This window comes from Oncorhynchus tshawytscha, linkage group LG09 (assembly GCF_018296145.1).
Source record: "Oncorhynchus tshawytscha isolate Ot180627B linkage group LG09, Otsh_v2.0, whole genome shotgun sequence".
NCBI classification, from domain to species: domain Eukaryota; kingdom Metazoa; phylum Chordata; class Actinopteri; order Salmoniformes; family Salmonidae; genus Oncorhynchus; species Oncorhynchus tshawytscha.
In genome coordinates, this window is record NC_056437.1 from 2,875,088 (window position 1) to 2,889,436 (window position 14,349).

At 40.2% G+C, this 14,349-nt stretch overlaps 1 protein-coding gene across 1 annotated transcript in view; it reads left to right on the forward strand.

Moving 5' to 3' along the window:
* The window catches only part of grin3a (glutamate receptor, ionotropic, N-methyl-D-aspartate 3A), a 77,095-nt gene extending 64,277 nt beyond the window's left edge, over positions 1–12,818 (forward strand). The window contains exons 8-11 of the mRNA XM_042326367.1: positions 2,557–2,718; positions 8,709–8,779; positions 10,818–10,977; positions 11,269–12,818. Of these exons, the coding sequence (XP_042182301.1) occupies positions 2,557–2,718; positions 8,709–8,779; positions 10,818–10,977; positions 11,269–11,493 (618 nt within the window). The 3' untranslated portion in view covers positions 11,494–12,818. The remainder of the gene's footprint in view (positions 1–2,556; positions 2,719–8,708; positions 8,780–10,817; positions 10,978–11,268) is intronic.
* Positions 12,819–14,349: the final 1,531 nt, after the last annotated feature.

Consider the following 14,349-nt stretch of genomic DNA (forward strand, 5'->3'; position numbering starts at 1 on the left):
GATGTGTAATAGTATATAGTGATGTGTAATAGTGTATAGTGATGTGTAATAGTGTATAGTGATGTGTAATAGTGATGTGTAATAGTGTATAGTGATGTGTAATAGTATATAGTGATGTGTAATAGTGATGTGCAATAATGTACAGTGATGTGTAATAGTGTATAGTGATGTGTAATAGTGTATAGTTATGTGTAATAGTATATAGTGATGTGTAATAGTGTACAGTAATGTGTAATAGTGATGTGTAATAGTGTACAGCGATGTGTAATAGTATATAGTGATGTGTAATAGTATATAGTGATGTGTAATAGTATATAGTGATGTGTAATAGTGATGTGTAATAATATATAGTGATGTGTAATAGTGATGTGTAATAGTATATAGTGATGTGTAATACTGATGTGTAATAGTATATAGTGACGTGTAATAGTGATGTGTAATAATATATAGTTATGTGTAATAGTGTATAATAATGTGTAATAGTGTATATTAATGTGTAATAGTGGTGTGTAATAGTGTATAGTAATGTGTAATAGTGTATAGTGATGTGTAATAATGTATAGTAATGTGTAATAGTGGTGTGCAATAGTGTACAGTGATGTGTAATAGTATGTATTGATGTGTAATAGTATACAGTGATGTGTAATAGTTATGTGGAATAGTGTATAGTGATGTGTAATAGTATATAGTGATGTGTAATAGTGATGTGTAATAGTGTATAGTGATGTGTAATAGTGATGTGTAATAGTATACAGTGATGTGTAATAGTGATGTGTAATATTATATAGTGATGTGTAATAGTGATATATAATAGTATATAGTGATGAGTAATAGTGATGTGTAATAGTATATAGTGATGTGTAAGGGTGTACAGTGATGTGTAATAGTGATGTGTAATAGTATACAGTGATGTGTAATGGTGTACAGTGATGTGTAATAGTGATGTGTAATAGTATATAGTGATGTGTAATGGTGTACAGTGATGTGTAATAGTGATGTGTAATAGTATATAGTGATGTGTAATAGTGATGTGTAATAGTATACAGTGATGTGTAATAGTGATGTGTAATAGTATATAGTGATGTGTAATGGTGTACAGTGATGTGTAATAGTATATAGTGATGTGTAATATTATATATTGATGTGTAATAGTATATAGTGATGTGTAATAGTATATAGTGATGTGTAATAGTGTATAGTGATGTGTAATAGTATATAGTGATGTGTAATAGTGTATAGTGATGTGTAATAGTATATAGTGGTGTGTAATAGTGTATAGTGATGTGTAATAGTATATAGTGATGTGTAATAGTGTATAGTGATGTGTAATAGTGTATAGTGATGTGTAATAGTGATGTGTAATAGTGTATAGTGATGTGTAATAGTATATAGTGATGTGTAATAGTGATGTGTAATAATGTACAGTGATGTGTAATAGTGTATAGTGATGTGTAATAGTGTATAGTTATGTGTAATAGTATATAGTGATGTGTAATAGGGTACAGTAATGTGTAATAGTGATGTGTAATAGTGTACAGCGATGTGTAATAGTATATAGTGATGTGTAATAGTATATAGTGATGTGTAATAGTGATGTGTAATAGTATATAGTGAAGTGTAATAGTATACAGTGATGTGTAATAGTGATGTGTAATAGTGTATAGCGATGTGTAATAGTGTATAGTGAAGTGTAATAGTATATAGTGATGTGTAATAGTATATAGTGATGTGTAATAGTGATGTGTAATAGTGTATAGCGATGTGTAATAGTGTATAGTGATGTGTAATAGTGTACAGTGATGTGTAATATTGTACAGTGATGTGTAATAGTGTATAGTGATGTGTAATAGTATATAGTGATGTGTATTAGTGATGTGTAATAATGTACAGTGATGTGTAATAGTGTATAGTGATGTGTAATAGTATATAGTGAAGTGTAATAGTATAAAGTGATGTGTAATAGTGATGTGTAATAGTATATAGTGATGTGGAATAGTGTACAGTGATGTGTAATAGTGATGTGTAATAGTATATGGTGATGTGGAATAGTGTACAGTGATGTGTAATAGTAATGTGTAATAGTGATGTGTAATAGTATATCGTGATGTGGAATAGTGTACAGTGATGTGTAATAGTAATGTGTTATGGTGATGTGTAATAGTATATCGTGATGTGGAATAGTGTACAGTGATGTGTAATAATAATGTGTAATAGTGATGTGTAATAGCATATGGTGAGGTGGAATAGTGATGTGTAATAGTGTACAGTTATGTGTAATAGTGTACAGTGATGTGTAGTAGTGTACAGTGATGTGTAATAGTGATGTGGAATAGTGTACAGTGATGTGTAATAGTGATGTGGAATAGTGTACAGTGATGTGTAATAGTGTACATTATTGTGTAATAGTGTATAGTGATGCTGCTGAACCGATACATTACACTTTACTGTTAAATAAATCCTGTGTGTTTGGCTCTATTCTCTTCAGACCGTTTTGATGGGACTTACATATATACTGATCCTGTCTGTCTTGTCTTGTCTTGTCTTGTCTCTTTCCAGACCTTACAAATGGGCATCAAGCATTTCTCAGGCCTGTTTTTGATGCTGTGTGTCGGGTTGGTTCTGTCTCTCCTCACCACCCTGGCTGAACACATAATCTACCGCTTTGTCATACCCAGAGTTAAGGACCCCAAGTTCAAGTATTGGCTGCATACTAGTCAGGTAATACTGGGCATACACTACACGACTTGCAAAATCATAACATTGCTGAGCCTCTCACATTAAGCAAACATCTTTCCTGTAGTTTTTTGTCTTGTTTACATAGTGATGCTCACACTAAACGTTGTGAAACAGACAGGGGGTTACACACTACAAGATTCTTCACTTGGTCATGAGGATTTTCAATACCACCCTGTCTCTATAAAACAATTATGTGATGATGTGATTAGATTGTTGATGTAGCAACAAGGAGCTGTGGCTCAAAGCTGTGTCAGAAACGTTTCCAGTAAGACATTGGCGTTTGCCATACAGAGCCAATACATTTTGAATTGAATGTCAGTGCTTTTTAACTTCAGAGTTGAAAGGACTTTTGACACTTTGACTTTGGTTAGAGAAGTACACGATGCTTCTCTGACCTGCTCACATTAACCGAGCAACGATATGGATGTTTTGTCTCCGATATCAAAAACTTTGTGTACTGTACGCCCAGGGCTCTAAAGAATGACCAATTGGGGAGCACATGCATATATTTATTTATTGCTGTGCGACCATTACTTTTATTTTGGGAGCACCGTAACAACAAAATCCGATTTAAAAAACTCAATTAGTAACAATATTTAGACAAACCACCAAAATCGCTGCTCAAACAAGACAGGCTGATTTATTGTTTACTAATCCTAACCAATCATAATGCTACGTATGATTTGAGAGGGGTTGTTTCACAAATTCAAGAGGCCTAGGAGGGACAAAACTAGTGACAAAATGTTGTGTTAGTTCTGTGGAACGTGTGGAGTAATAGCAGCAGGTGAGACTTATTTCTCATCTGGATCCAGCAACCTAAAACACATCGGACAGGGGATCCAGCAACCTAAAACACATCGGACAGGGGATCCAGCAACCTACAACACATCGGACAGGGGATCCAGCAACCTACAACACATCGGACAGGGGATCCAGCAACCTAAAACACATCGGACAGGGGATCCAGCAACCTACAACACATCGGTCAGGGGATCCAGTAACCTAAAACACGAGTAGTTTATGAAACATTACTTCAGACAAGTGTATCGGGCAGGGGATGCAGCAACACCACTAGGTCTACTAACTACAGATACACCACTAGGTCTACTGACTACAGCAACACCACTAGGCCTACTGACTACAGCAACATCACTAGACCTACTGACTACAGCAACACCACTAGACCAACACCACTAGGTCTACTGACTACTGCAACACCACTAGGTCTACTGACTACAGCAACACCATTAGACCAACTGACTACAGCAACATCACTAGACCTAATGACTACAGCAACACCCCTACCCACTAGACCTACTGACTGCAGCAACACCACTAGTCCTACTAACTACAGCAACACCACTAGGCCTACTGACTACAGCAACACCACTAGGTCAACTGACTACAGCAACACCAATAGACCTACTGACTACAGCAACACCACTAGACCTACTGACTACAGCAACACCACTAGGTCTACTGACTACAGCAACACCACTAGACCTACTGACTACAGCAACACCACTAGGTCTACTGACTACAGCAACACCACTAGGTCTACTGACTACAGAAACACCACTAGGTCTACTGACTACAGCAACACCACTAGACCTAATGACTACAGCAACACCACTAGACCTAATGACTACAGCAACACCACAAGACCTACTAACTACAGCAACACCACTAGACCTACTGACTACAGCAACACCACTAGACCTACTGACTACAGCAACACCACTAGACCTAATGACTACAGCAACACCACAAGACCTACTGACTACAGCAACACCACTAGACCTACTGACTACAGCAACACCACTAGACCTACTGACTACAGCAACACCACTAGTCCTACTGACTACAGCAACACCACTAGGCCTACTGACTACAGCAACACCACTAGGTCTACTGACTACAGGAACACCACTAGACCTACTGACTACAGAAACACCACTAGGTCTACTGACTACAGCAACACCACTAGGTCTACTGACTACAGCAACACCACTAGGTCTACTGACTACAGCAACACCACTAGGTCTACTGACTACAGCAACACCACTAGGTCTACTGACTACAGCAACACCACTAGACCCACTGACTACAGCAACACCACTAGACCTACTGACTACAGCACTAGGTCTACTGCCTACAGCAACACCACTAGGTCTACTGACTACAGCAACACCACTAGACCTACTGACTACAGAAACACCACTAGGTCTACTGACTACAGCAACACCACTAGGTCTACTGACTACAGCAACACCACTAGACCTACTGACTACAGCAACACCACTAGACCTACTGACTACAGCAACACCCCTAGACTTACTGACTACAGCAACACCACTAGGTCTACTGACTACAGCAACACCACTAGACCTACTGACTACATCAACACCACTAGACCTACTGACTACAGCAACAGCACTAGGTCTACTGACTACATCAACACCACTAGACCTACTGACTACAGCAACACCACTAGACCTAATGACTACAGCAACACCACAAGACCTACTGACTACAGCAACACCACTAGACCTACTGACTACAGCAACACCACTAGGTCTACTGACTACAGGAACACCACTAGACCTGCTGACTACAGGAAAACCACTAGACCTACTGACTCCAGCAACACCACAAGACCTACTGACTGCAGCAACGCCACTAGGTCTACTGACTACAGCAACACCCCTACCTACTAGACCTACTGACTACAGCTACACCACTAGACCTACTGACTACAGCAACACCACTAGACCTACTGACTACAGCAACACCACTAGGTCTACTGACTACAGCAACACCACTAGACCTACTGACTACAGCAACACCACAAGACCTACTGACTAGAGAAACACCACTCGACCTACTGACTACAGCAACACCACTAGGTCTACTGACTACAGGAACACCACTAGACCTACTGACTCCAGCAACACCACAAGACCTACTGACTGCAGCAACGCCACTAGGTCTACTGACTACAGCAACACCCCTACCTACTAGACCTACTGACTACAGCTACACCACTAGACCTACTGACTACAGCAACACCACTAGACCTACTGACTACAGCAACACCACTAGGTCTACTGACTACAGCAACACCACTAGACCTACTGACTACAGCAACACCACAAGACCTCCTGACTAGAGAAACACCACTCGACCTACTGACTACAGCAACACCACTAGGTCTACTGACTACAGGAACACCACTAGACCTGCTGACTACAGGAAAACCACTAGACCTACTGACTACACAACACCACTAGGTCTACTGACTACAGCAACACCACTAGACCTACTGACTACAGCAACACCACTAGACCTACTGACTACAGCAACACCACTAGACCTACTGACTACAGCAACACCACTAGACCTACTGACTACAGCAACACCACTAGAACTACTGACTACAGCAACACCACTAGACCTACTGTCTACAGCAACACCACGAGGTCTACTAACTACAAGGGATGCAGCAACACCACTAGGAACACCACAACTACCAGACCTATTTGACAGGCAACAGGTGGCAGCCCAAGCCCGTCAACAGGCAAAGCTATCTGAGATAGAGATTCAATCTAACAGCACTTACGGCCAAGGAGGAGAATGATTTTCTGTAATTCAAACACAAAATAATGGATTACAAATCAACCCAACATATGGAAATGAAGTGTCCTGAACAAACATAACTGGAATTTGCACCATCGCGGACACAATCCGAGAGGAGGTTTAGTGCAATCATGGATCCTTGGCACGCCACTACCCTAAACCTTAAACCTTAAAAGCAAGTTGATTTATTAGCTAGATTCTAGATCAAAGGAACGTATTTGTTATTTTGAGAGGATACAAAATATATATTTAATATCCAAGTATCAGTAGATAGTTAGCGTGTTGCCTGGTTACAATATTATTAGTATTATTATTGGTAGTATTATTATTAGTAGTATTATTAATATGATTATTATTAGTAGTAGTATTATCAATATTATTATTAGTAGTAGTATATTAATATTATTATTAATAGTAGTATTATTAATATTATTATTAGTAGTATTATTATTATTATTAATATTATTATTAATACTATTAGTAGTAGTATTAATTTCCATATTATTAGTATTGTTTTTATTACTATTAATACTTTTATAAAAAAATTTTTTTACCTTTATTTAACTAGGCAAGTCAGTTAAGAACAAATTCTTATTTTCAATGATGGCCTAGGAACAGTGGGTTAACTGCCTGTTCAGGGGCAGAACGACAGATTTTGTACCTTGTCAGCTCAGGGATTTGAACTTGCAACCTTTCGGTTACTAGTCCAATGCTCTAACCACTAGGCTACCCTGCCACCCCAATTGTATTAGTATCAGTAGTTGTATTTTTATTACTATTACTATTATTACTAGTATTTTTTTATTGCTATTAATATTATTAGTTGTATTAGTATTAGTAGTGGTATTTTTATTACTGTTAATATTATTAGTATTATTAGTAGTAGTATTTTTAGTAGTAGTAGTAGTATTTTTATTACTATTAATATGATTAGTATTATTAGTATTAGTAGTGGTATTTTATTACTATTAATATTATTAGTTGTATTAATATTATAATTACTATTATTAATATTATTATTTGTGTTTTTAATATTAGTAGAAGCATTATTATTATTATTATTATTATTATTGTTGTCTGTTAGTTAAATGCTATAATGGATACCAGTTTCCTGTTTGCAGTAACGCTTTTAAATACAACAAAGGTTATGTTTAATCACCTATATAGATATTTTTGCTGTTACACTTTAAAATACAATCAATGTTGTTTTGTATTTTACATTTGTTTGTCCAAAACAAATCAACTATGTAAATATTTTTTTCACTTTTGAATACAAAGATTAAAGTTAGTTTTAATTCTAATGGCTGGCCCACTCTCTAGTGATGTGTTCTACATCATTAAGGTAACAGTTGATGACAATTAACAATGATCGGACAGTCAGTCAAAAATGGTTTTGTTTCTGGTGCTCCTTACTTTTTATAGTTAGGAGCACCAGTGCTACCTATGAAAAAAAGTTAATATAGAGCCATGTGTACGCCTGGCTCAACAACTAACTCAACTTTCACTTTTAAATGCCAGAAAGTCATACTTCTAAAGAATGATATTCTCAGTGTACTTTAAACCATACATACCTAAGCTGTCTGGGTTGGGATCAAATATATTTGAATTTAGTCGATTTCTCAAAATTAAATGGATTGACCTCAACCATTGCAGTTTCTGTTACATATCTGGTGTGTTTATAATGTCTGGTGTGTTTATAATGTCTGGTGTGTTTATAATGTCTGGTGTGTTTATAATGTCTGGTGTGTTTATAATGTCTGGTGTGTTTATAATGTCTGGTGTGTTTATAATGTCTGGTGTGTTTATAATGTCTGGTGTGATTCTAATGTCTGGTGTGTTTATAATGTCTGGTGTGTTTATAATGTCTGGTGTGTTTCTGTCTGGTGTGTTTATGATGTCTGGTGTGTTTATAATGTCTGGTGTGTTTATAATGTCTGGTGTGTTTCTGTCTGGTGTGTTTATAATGTCTGGTGTGTTTATAATGTCTGGTGTGTTTCTAATGTCTGGTGTGTTTCTGTCTGGTGTGTTTCTGTCTGGTGTGTTTATAATGTCTGGTGTGTTTATAATGTCTGGTGTGTTTCTAATGTCTGGTGTGTTTCTAATGTCTGGTAATGTCTGTGTTTTCTAATGTCTGGTGTGTTTCTAATGTCTGGTGTGTTTCTAATGTCTGGTGTGTTTATAATGTCTGGTGTGTTTATAATGTCTGGTGTGTTTATAATGTCTGGTGTGTTTCTAATGTCTGGTGTGTTTATAATGTCTGGTGTGTTTATAATGTCTGGTGTGTTTATAATGTCTGGTGTGTTTCTGTCTGGTGTGTTTTTTGCTCTGTCTCTCAGAGATTACACCGAGCTATGAACACATCTTTCAACGACGATAAACTGCAGACTGTGGCCAAGAAGGAAAAAAGGTAACAATTCATTGATGTGCCGTAAGGAAGCAAATTGACAGACTGCTGATTTATTGACTTGAGAAACGTTTGATTTAATGTTCCAGTTTGACAGCGTGTGTCACTTTTTTTATGAATCACATTTTGGCAAATTGAAATGTCAGTGATGATAGTAGTGACGGGATGATGGGTGACACCCTGCTTACAGGCTGTGGATCATGTCAGCATCAGATCAGTGGCCGTCAGTGCCGTTTAAGATGAGGGATTACATTCATTTTTCATGAGAATGGCCTTATTCTTATTACAGCGTATTGGATGACTGTCATCCTAGCTCAATGTAACATTAATAGGTTTAGGCTACTACATGATACTCTAATTTTTCCTACACCCATTGTGAGGTTGCTACAACCTAGCCTATGAATGAAAGTTTACAGCGTAGGTGTACACAGGTCGAGAGACACATTTGAGGTGACAGACAGTGACACATGGACAGACAGATACTCATTCAATACCACCTTGCACACTCGTGCCTGCATCTAGCTGATGTAAGGTGTCATTATTAATCCAACAGTTGCAAACCAGAGTTTCTATTGGACAAATTCAGGTATGTTCATCCCTGTTTTTGTACCGTTTGCTTCCGATTAAGAAACGTTTTGTAAACTGAATCGGCGGAATGAATACATCCCTGGTCACGCGTAAACACAGTTCACTTTCATAGCAGCCACGTTGTATTCATTTTGGCGCTCTACTCCTCTCACCTTGTCCCTTCGCCGGTGGACTTCAATGCAAAACACATCAGCTGTAAGTGACCAGGCGAAAAATCCTTTCCAAGTCAAACAGCTACACACAGCCTACATTGTTGTCACCATATTAGCTAAGGTAATGTCATAGTCAGCATAGCTTATAAAACAAACATGTTCATAAACCCACTAAAACCATGCAGTAATATTACAGTGTACAGTCAGTAAGCCACCGGTGGGCCCCGGTGGCAATAAATGAGTAAATCCAAAGCTTACCTTGACTTGGAAGAATTCCAGTGTTGTGTTGGATAGTCCTAGCCAGCTAACTAATATAGCATCCCTCTGTTATAGCCAGCTAGCTAATATAGAATCACTCTGTTATAGCCAGCTAGCTAATATAGAATCACTCTGTTATAGCCAGCTAGCTAATAGAGCATCCCTCTGTTATAGCCAGCTAGCTAATATAGCATCCCTCTGTTATAGCCAGCTAGCTAATATAGCATCCCTCTGTTATAGCCAGCTAGCTAATATAGCATCCGTCTGTTGAAGCAGGGTGTTTCAGAAGGCTAAACTAGCTAGATGCATTTACTAGCTAAGTAAGTGAAACTATTTCTATCTTGCTTCTCCTTCATTTTGGAATAAATATTTTTTTAACTGTCTTTCTCTCTCTTTGAGTCAACTATTCACCACATTTTATGCACTGCGGTGCTAGCTAACTGTAGCTTATGCTTTCAGTACTAGATTAATTTTCGGATCCTTTGATTGTGTAGGCAACATGTCAGTTCATGCTGCAAGAGTTCTGATAGGTTGGAGGACGTCCTCCAGAAGTTGGCATGATTACTGTGTAAGTCTATGGAATGGGGTGAGAACCATGAGCTTCCTAGGTTTTGTATTAAAGTCAATGAACCAAGAGGAGGATGGAAGATAGCTGTCCTCCGGCTACACCATGGTGCTACCCTACAGAGTGCTGTTGAGGCTACTGTAGATTTCATTTCAAAACAATGTGTTTTAATCAATTATTTGGTGAAGTGATTATACTTAGTATTGTTTTATCTAAAAAGGATATTGTTTTAAATGTATTACAATTTTTATTTTTATGAAATTCACTGAGGATGGTCCTTCCATTCCGCCTCTGAGGAGCCTCCACTGCATCAGATAGCAGGTTCTGTAGTGCACTATAGGCCCTGGTCTAAAGTAGTGCCCTGGTCTAGAGTAGTACACTATAGGCCCTGGTCTAAAGTAGTACACTATAGGGAATAAAGTGCCATTTGGGATGCAAATCAACGTCCCTAAAGACGTGTATTTGTTCGACCACAAAGGTGCAACGTGGGTAACCACCACCAACAACAACAGGAGCAGCCATGCGTACCATGGAACAGCTCAGAGTCCAACTGCAACTGCAACAGAAGGAAGCTGCCTCCTCAGGAGTCCCATCTGGAGTACCCCCACTGTGACTGCACTCTTCTTCCTCCTCCTCGGGTAGGCCAGCTCAAGCACAGAAAAATAAGGAACACATAGCTTGAGTATTTACTTTTTTTAGGAGAGGAAGTCTTGTTGGGAAATTGTACATATTTTAAACCCCTGTAGAAACCATTTCCTGTATTCTGCAGCCTTATTATATACAGTTACAGGCAATACCAGTAGATAGAATTTAGTCAGATCAGAGGGTCATTTCTCAAATTTCTCATATATTATTTATGTTTTGATTCGTGTCATTTGATTGGTTGGAAGTAATCTAAATGTCTCTTATTTTCTCCTCTTCCTCCTCAGGTGAAGAGCCCCCTACAGGCCACCTCTAACGGGAGGACAGACCTGGTCCAGGTGGGTCTAAAAACCAGGACCAACCCCATGCTGCAGGAGCTGTCAGAGCTGGAGACACACATTACCATCATCAAACAACAGCTGCACGTCGCCATGAAGAAGAAGAGGGAGCTGGAGCAGTACCAGCAGACACATAACAGAGTAGAGACTGATACCAGACACATAACAGAGTAGAGGATTGGTACCAGCAGACACATAACAGAGTAGAGACTGATACCAGACACATAACAGAGTAGAGAGTAACATAACATAACATAATAACATGACGGAGTAGAGGATTGGTACCAGCAGACACATAACATGACAGAGTAGAGGATTGGTACCAGCAGACACATAACATGACGGAGTAGAGGATTGGTACAAGCAGACACATAACATGACGGAGTAGAGGATTGGTACCAGCAGACACATAACATGACGGAGTAGAGGATTGGTACAAGCAGACACATAACATGACGGAGTAGAGGATTGGTAACAGCAGACACATAACATGACGGAGTAGAGGATTGGTACAAGCAGACACATAACATGACAGAGTAATTACGCTATAGAAAAGGTACCAAGTCAATAGCGCGAGTGAAGACATTACAAGCTGGTGAGTGAGGCTGTGAACTGGTACCAGCAGACACAAGATATCTGAATAGAGGCTGGAGCTACCAGCAGATACACAACACCCCTAAATAGAGGCTGGAGCTACCAGCAGACACACAACACCCCTAAGTAGAGGCTGGAGCTACCAGCAGACACATAACACCCGTAAGTAGAGTCTGGAGCTACCAGCAGACACATAACACCCCTAAGTAGAGTCTGGAGCCATCCTGGAGTAGAGGACTAGACATAAGACAAACAGGAACACTGAGTAGAGGCTGGAGCCATACCGGAGTAGAGGACTGGACATAAGACAAACAGGAACACTGAGTAGAGGCTTGAGGAGTACCCCAACAAAATGAAACCCTGATATCCCTGAGTCTGAGAGCAGCACATGGGACTAGCAGGAGGACAACAGCCCGAGACCCAGATACCAGCAGGACTAACACCAGGCCCAGAGCACCAAAGAAAACCACCATGGCTGCTCCCTGAGCCCTGGGACCCTGGACATTGTCTGCTCTCCACCTCCAATCTCCAAGATCTCTCTGATGAGTTAACCAGAAGGAACACTATCTGCACCAAAAGTCTTGGAACCTGATCCCTGTCCGGGATGGAACCTGATCCCTGTCCTGGATGGAACCGGATCCCTGTCCTGGATGGAACCTGATCCCTGTCCTGGGTGGAACTGGATCTCTGTCCTGGATGGAACCTGATCCCTGTCCTGGATGGAACCTGATCCCTGTCCTGGATGGAACCGGATCCCTGTCCGGGATGGTACCTGATCCCTGTCCTGGATGGAACCTGACTGGGAATACAGATATGCATCTGTTGGTCACAGATACCTTAACAAAAAGGGGGCGTGGATCAGAAAACCAGTCAGTATCTGGTGTGACCACCATTTGCCTCATGCAGTGTAACACATCTCCTTCGCACAGAGTTGATCAGGCTGTTGATTGTGGTCTGTGGAATGTCGTCCCACTCCTCTTCAATGGCTGGGCGAAGTTGCTGGATATTTGGTGGGAACTGGAACACGTTGTCGTACACGTCAATCCAGAGCATCCCAAACATGCTCAACGGGTGACACGTCTGGTGAGTATGCAGGCCATGGAAGAACTGTGACATTTTCAGCTTCCAGAAATTGTGTGCAGATCCTTGTGATGAGGTAATGAATGGCACGAAAATTGGCCTCATGATCTCGTCACGGTATTTCTCGACATTCAAATTGCCATCGATAAAATGCAATTGTGTTCGTTGTCCGTAGTTTATTCCTGCCCATACCACAACCCCCTCTGTTTACAACGTTGACAACAGCAAACCTCTCTCCAGACGACCCAGAGGCACAACCCCCTCTGTTTACAACGTTGACAACAGCAAACCTCTCTCCAGACCACCCAGAGGCACGACACCATCTGTTTACAACGTTGACAACAGCAAACCTCTCTCCAGACGACCCAGAGGCACAACCCCCTCTGTTTACAACGTTGACAACAGCAAACCACTCTCCAGACCACCCAGAGGCACACACCATCTGCCGTAGAGGTGAAACTGCGATTCATCCATGAAGTACCCATTTTCTCCAGCGTGCCAGTGGCCCTCGGTGAGCATTTGCCCACTGAAGTCGGTTACGACGCCGAACTGCAGTCAGGTCAAGACCCTGGTGAGGTCCTGGTGAGCACGTAGATGAGCTGAAACGAGACGGTTTCTGTTTGTGCAGATATTGGTTGTGAAAACCCACAGTTTAATCAGATGTCCGGCTGGCTGGTCTCAGACAATCCCGCAGGTGAAGAAGCCAGATGTGAAGGTCCTGGGCTGGCGTTGTTACACGTGGTCTGTGGTTGTGAGGCCGGTTGGACTTACTGCCAAATTCTCTAAAACAACGGAGGCAGCTTATGGGAGAGAAATTAACATTCAATTCTCTGGCAACATCTCTGGTGGACATTCCTGCAATCAGCATGCAAATTGCACTCTCCCTCAAAACTTGAGACATCTGTGTCATTGTGTGACAAAACTGCACATTTTAGAGTGGCCTTTTATTGGCCCCCAGCACAAACTGCACCTACTGTATGTAATGATCATGCTTTTTAATCAGCTTCTTGATATGCAACACCTGTCGGGTGGTGGATTATCTTGGCAAAGGAGAAATGCTCATTAACAGGGATGTAAACACATTTGTGCACAAAATTTGAGAGAAATAAGCTTTTTGTGCACATGGACATTTTCTGGGGGATAATTTATTTCAGCTCATGAAACATGGGACCAACACTTTACATGTTGCGTTTATATTTTTGTTGTTCCTCTCGCCTCACATAATATTGGACATCTTGTTTATATACTCTTATATACTCACCTGAGACCTAATGTGGAGAGAGATGGGGACCTAGGGAATGATGGTACAATATGACATTACAATAGACCTTTTCCTCATGAAGCTACGGTTTGCTT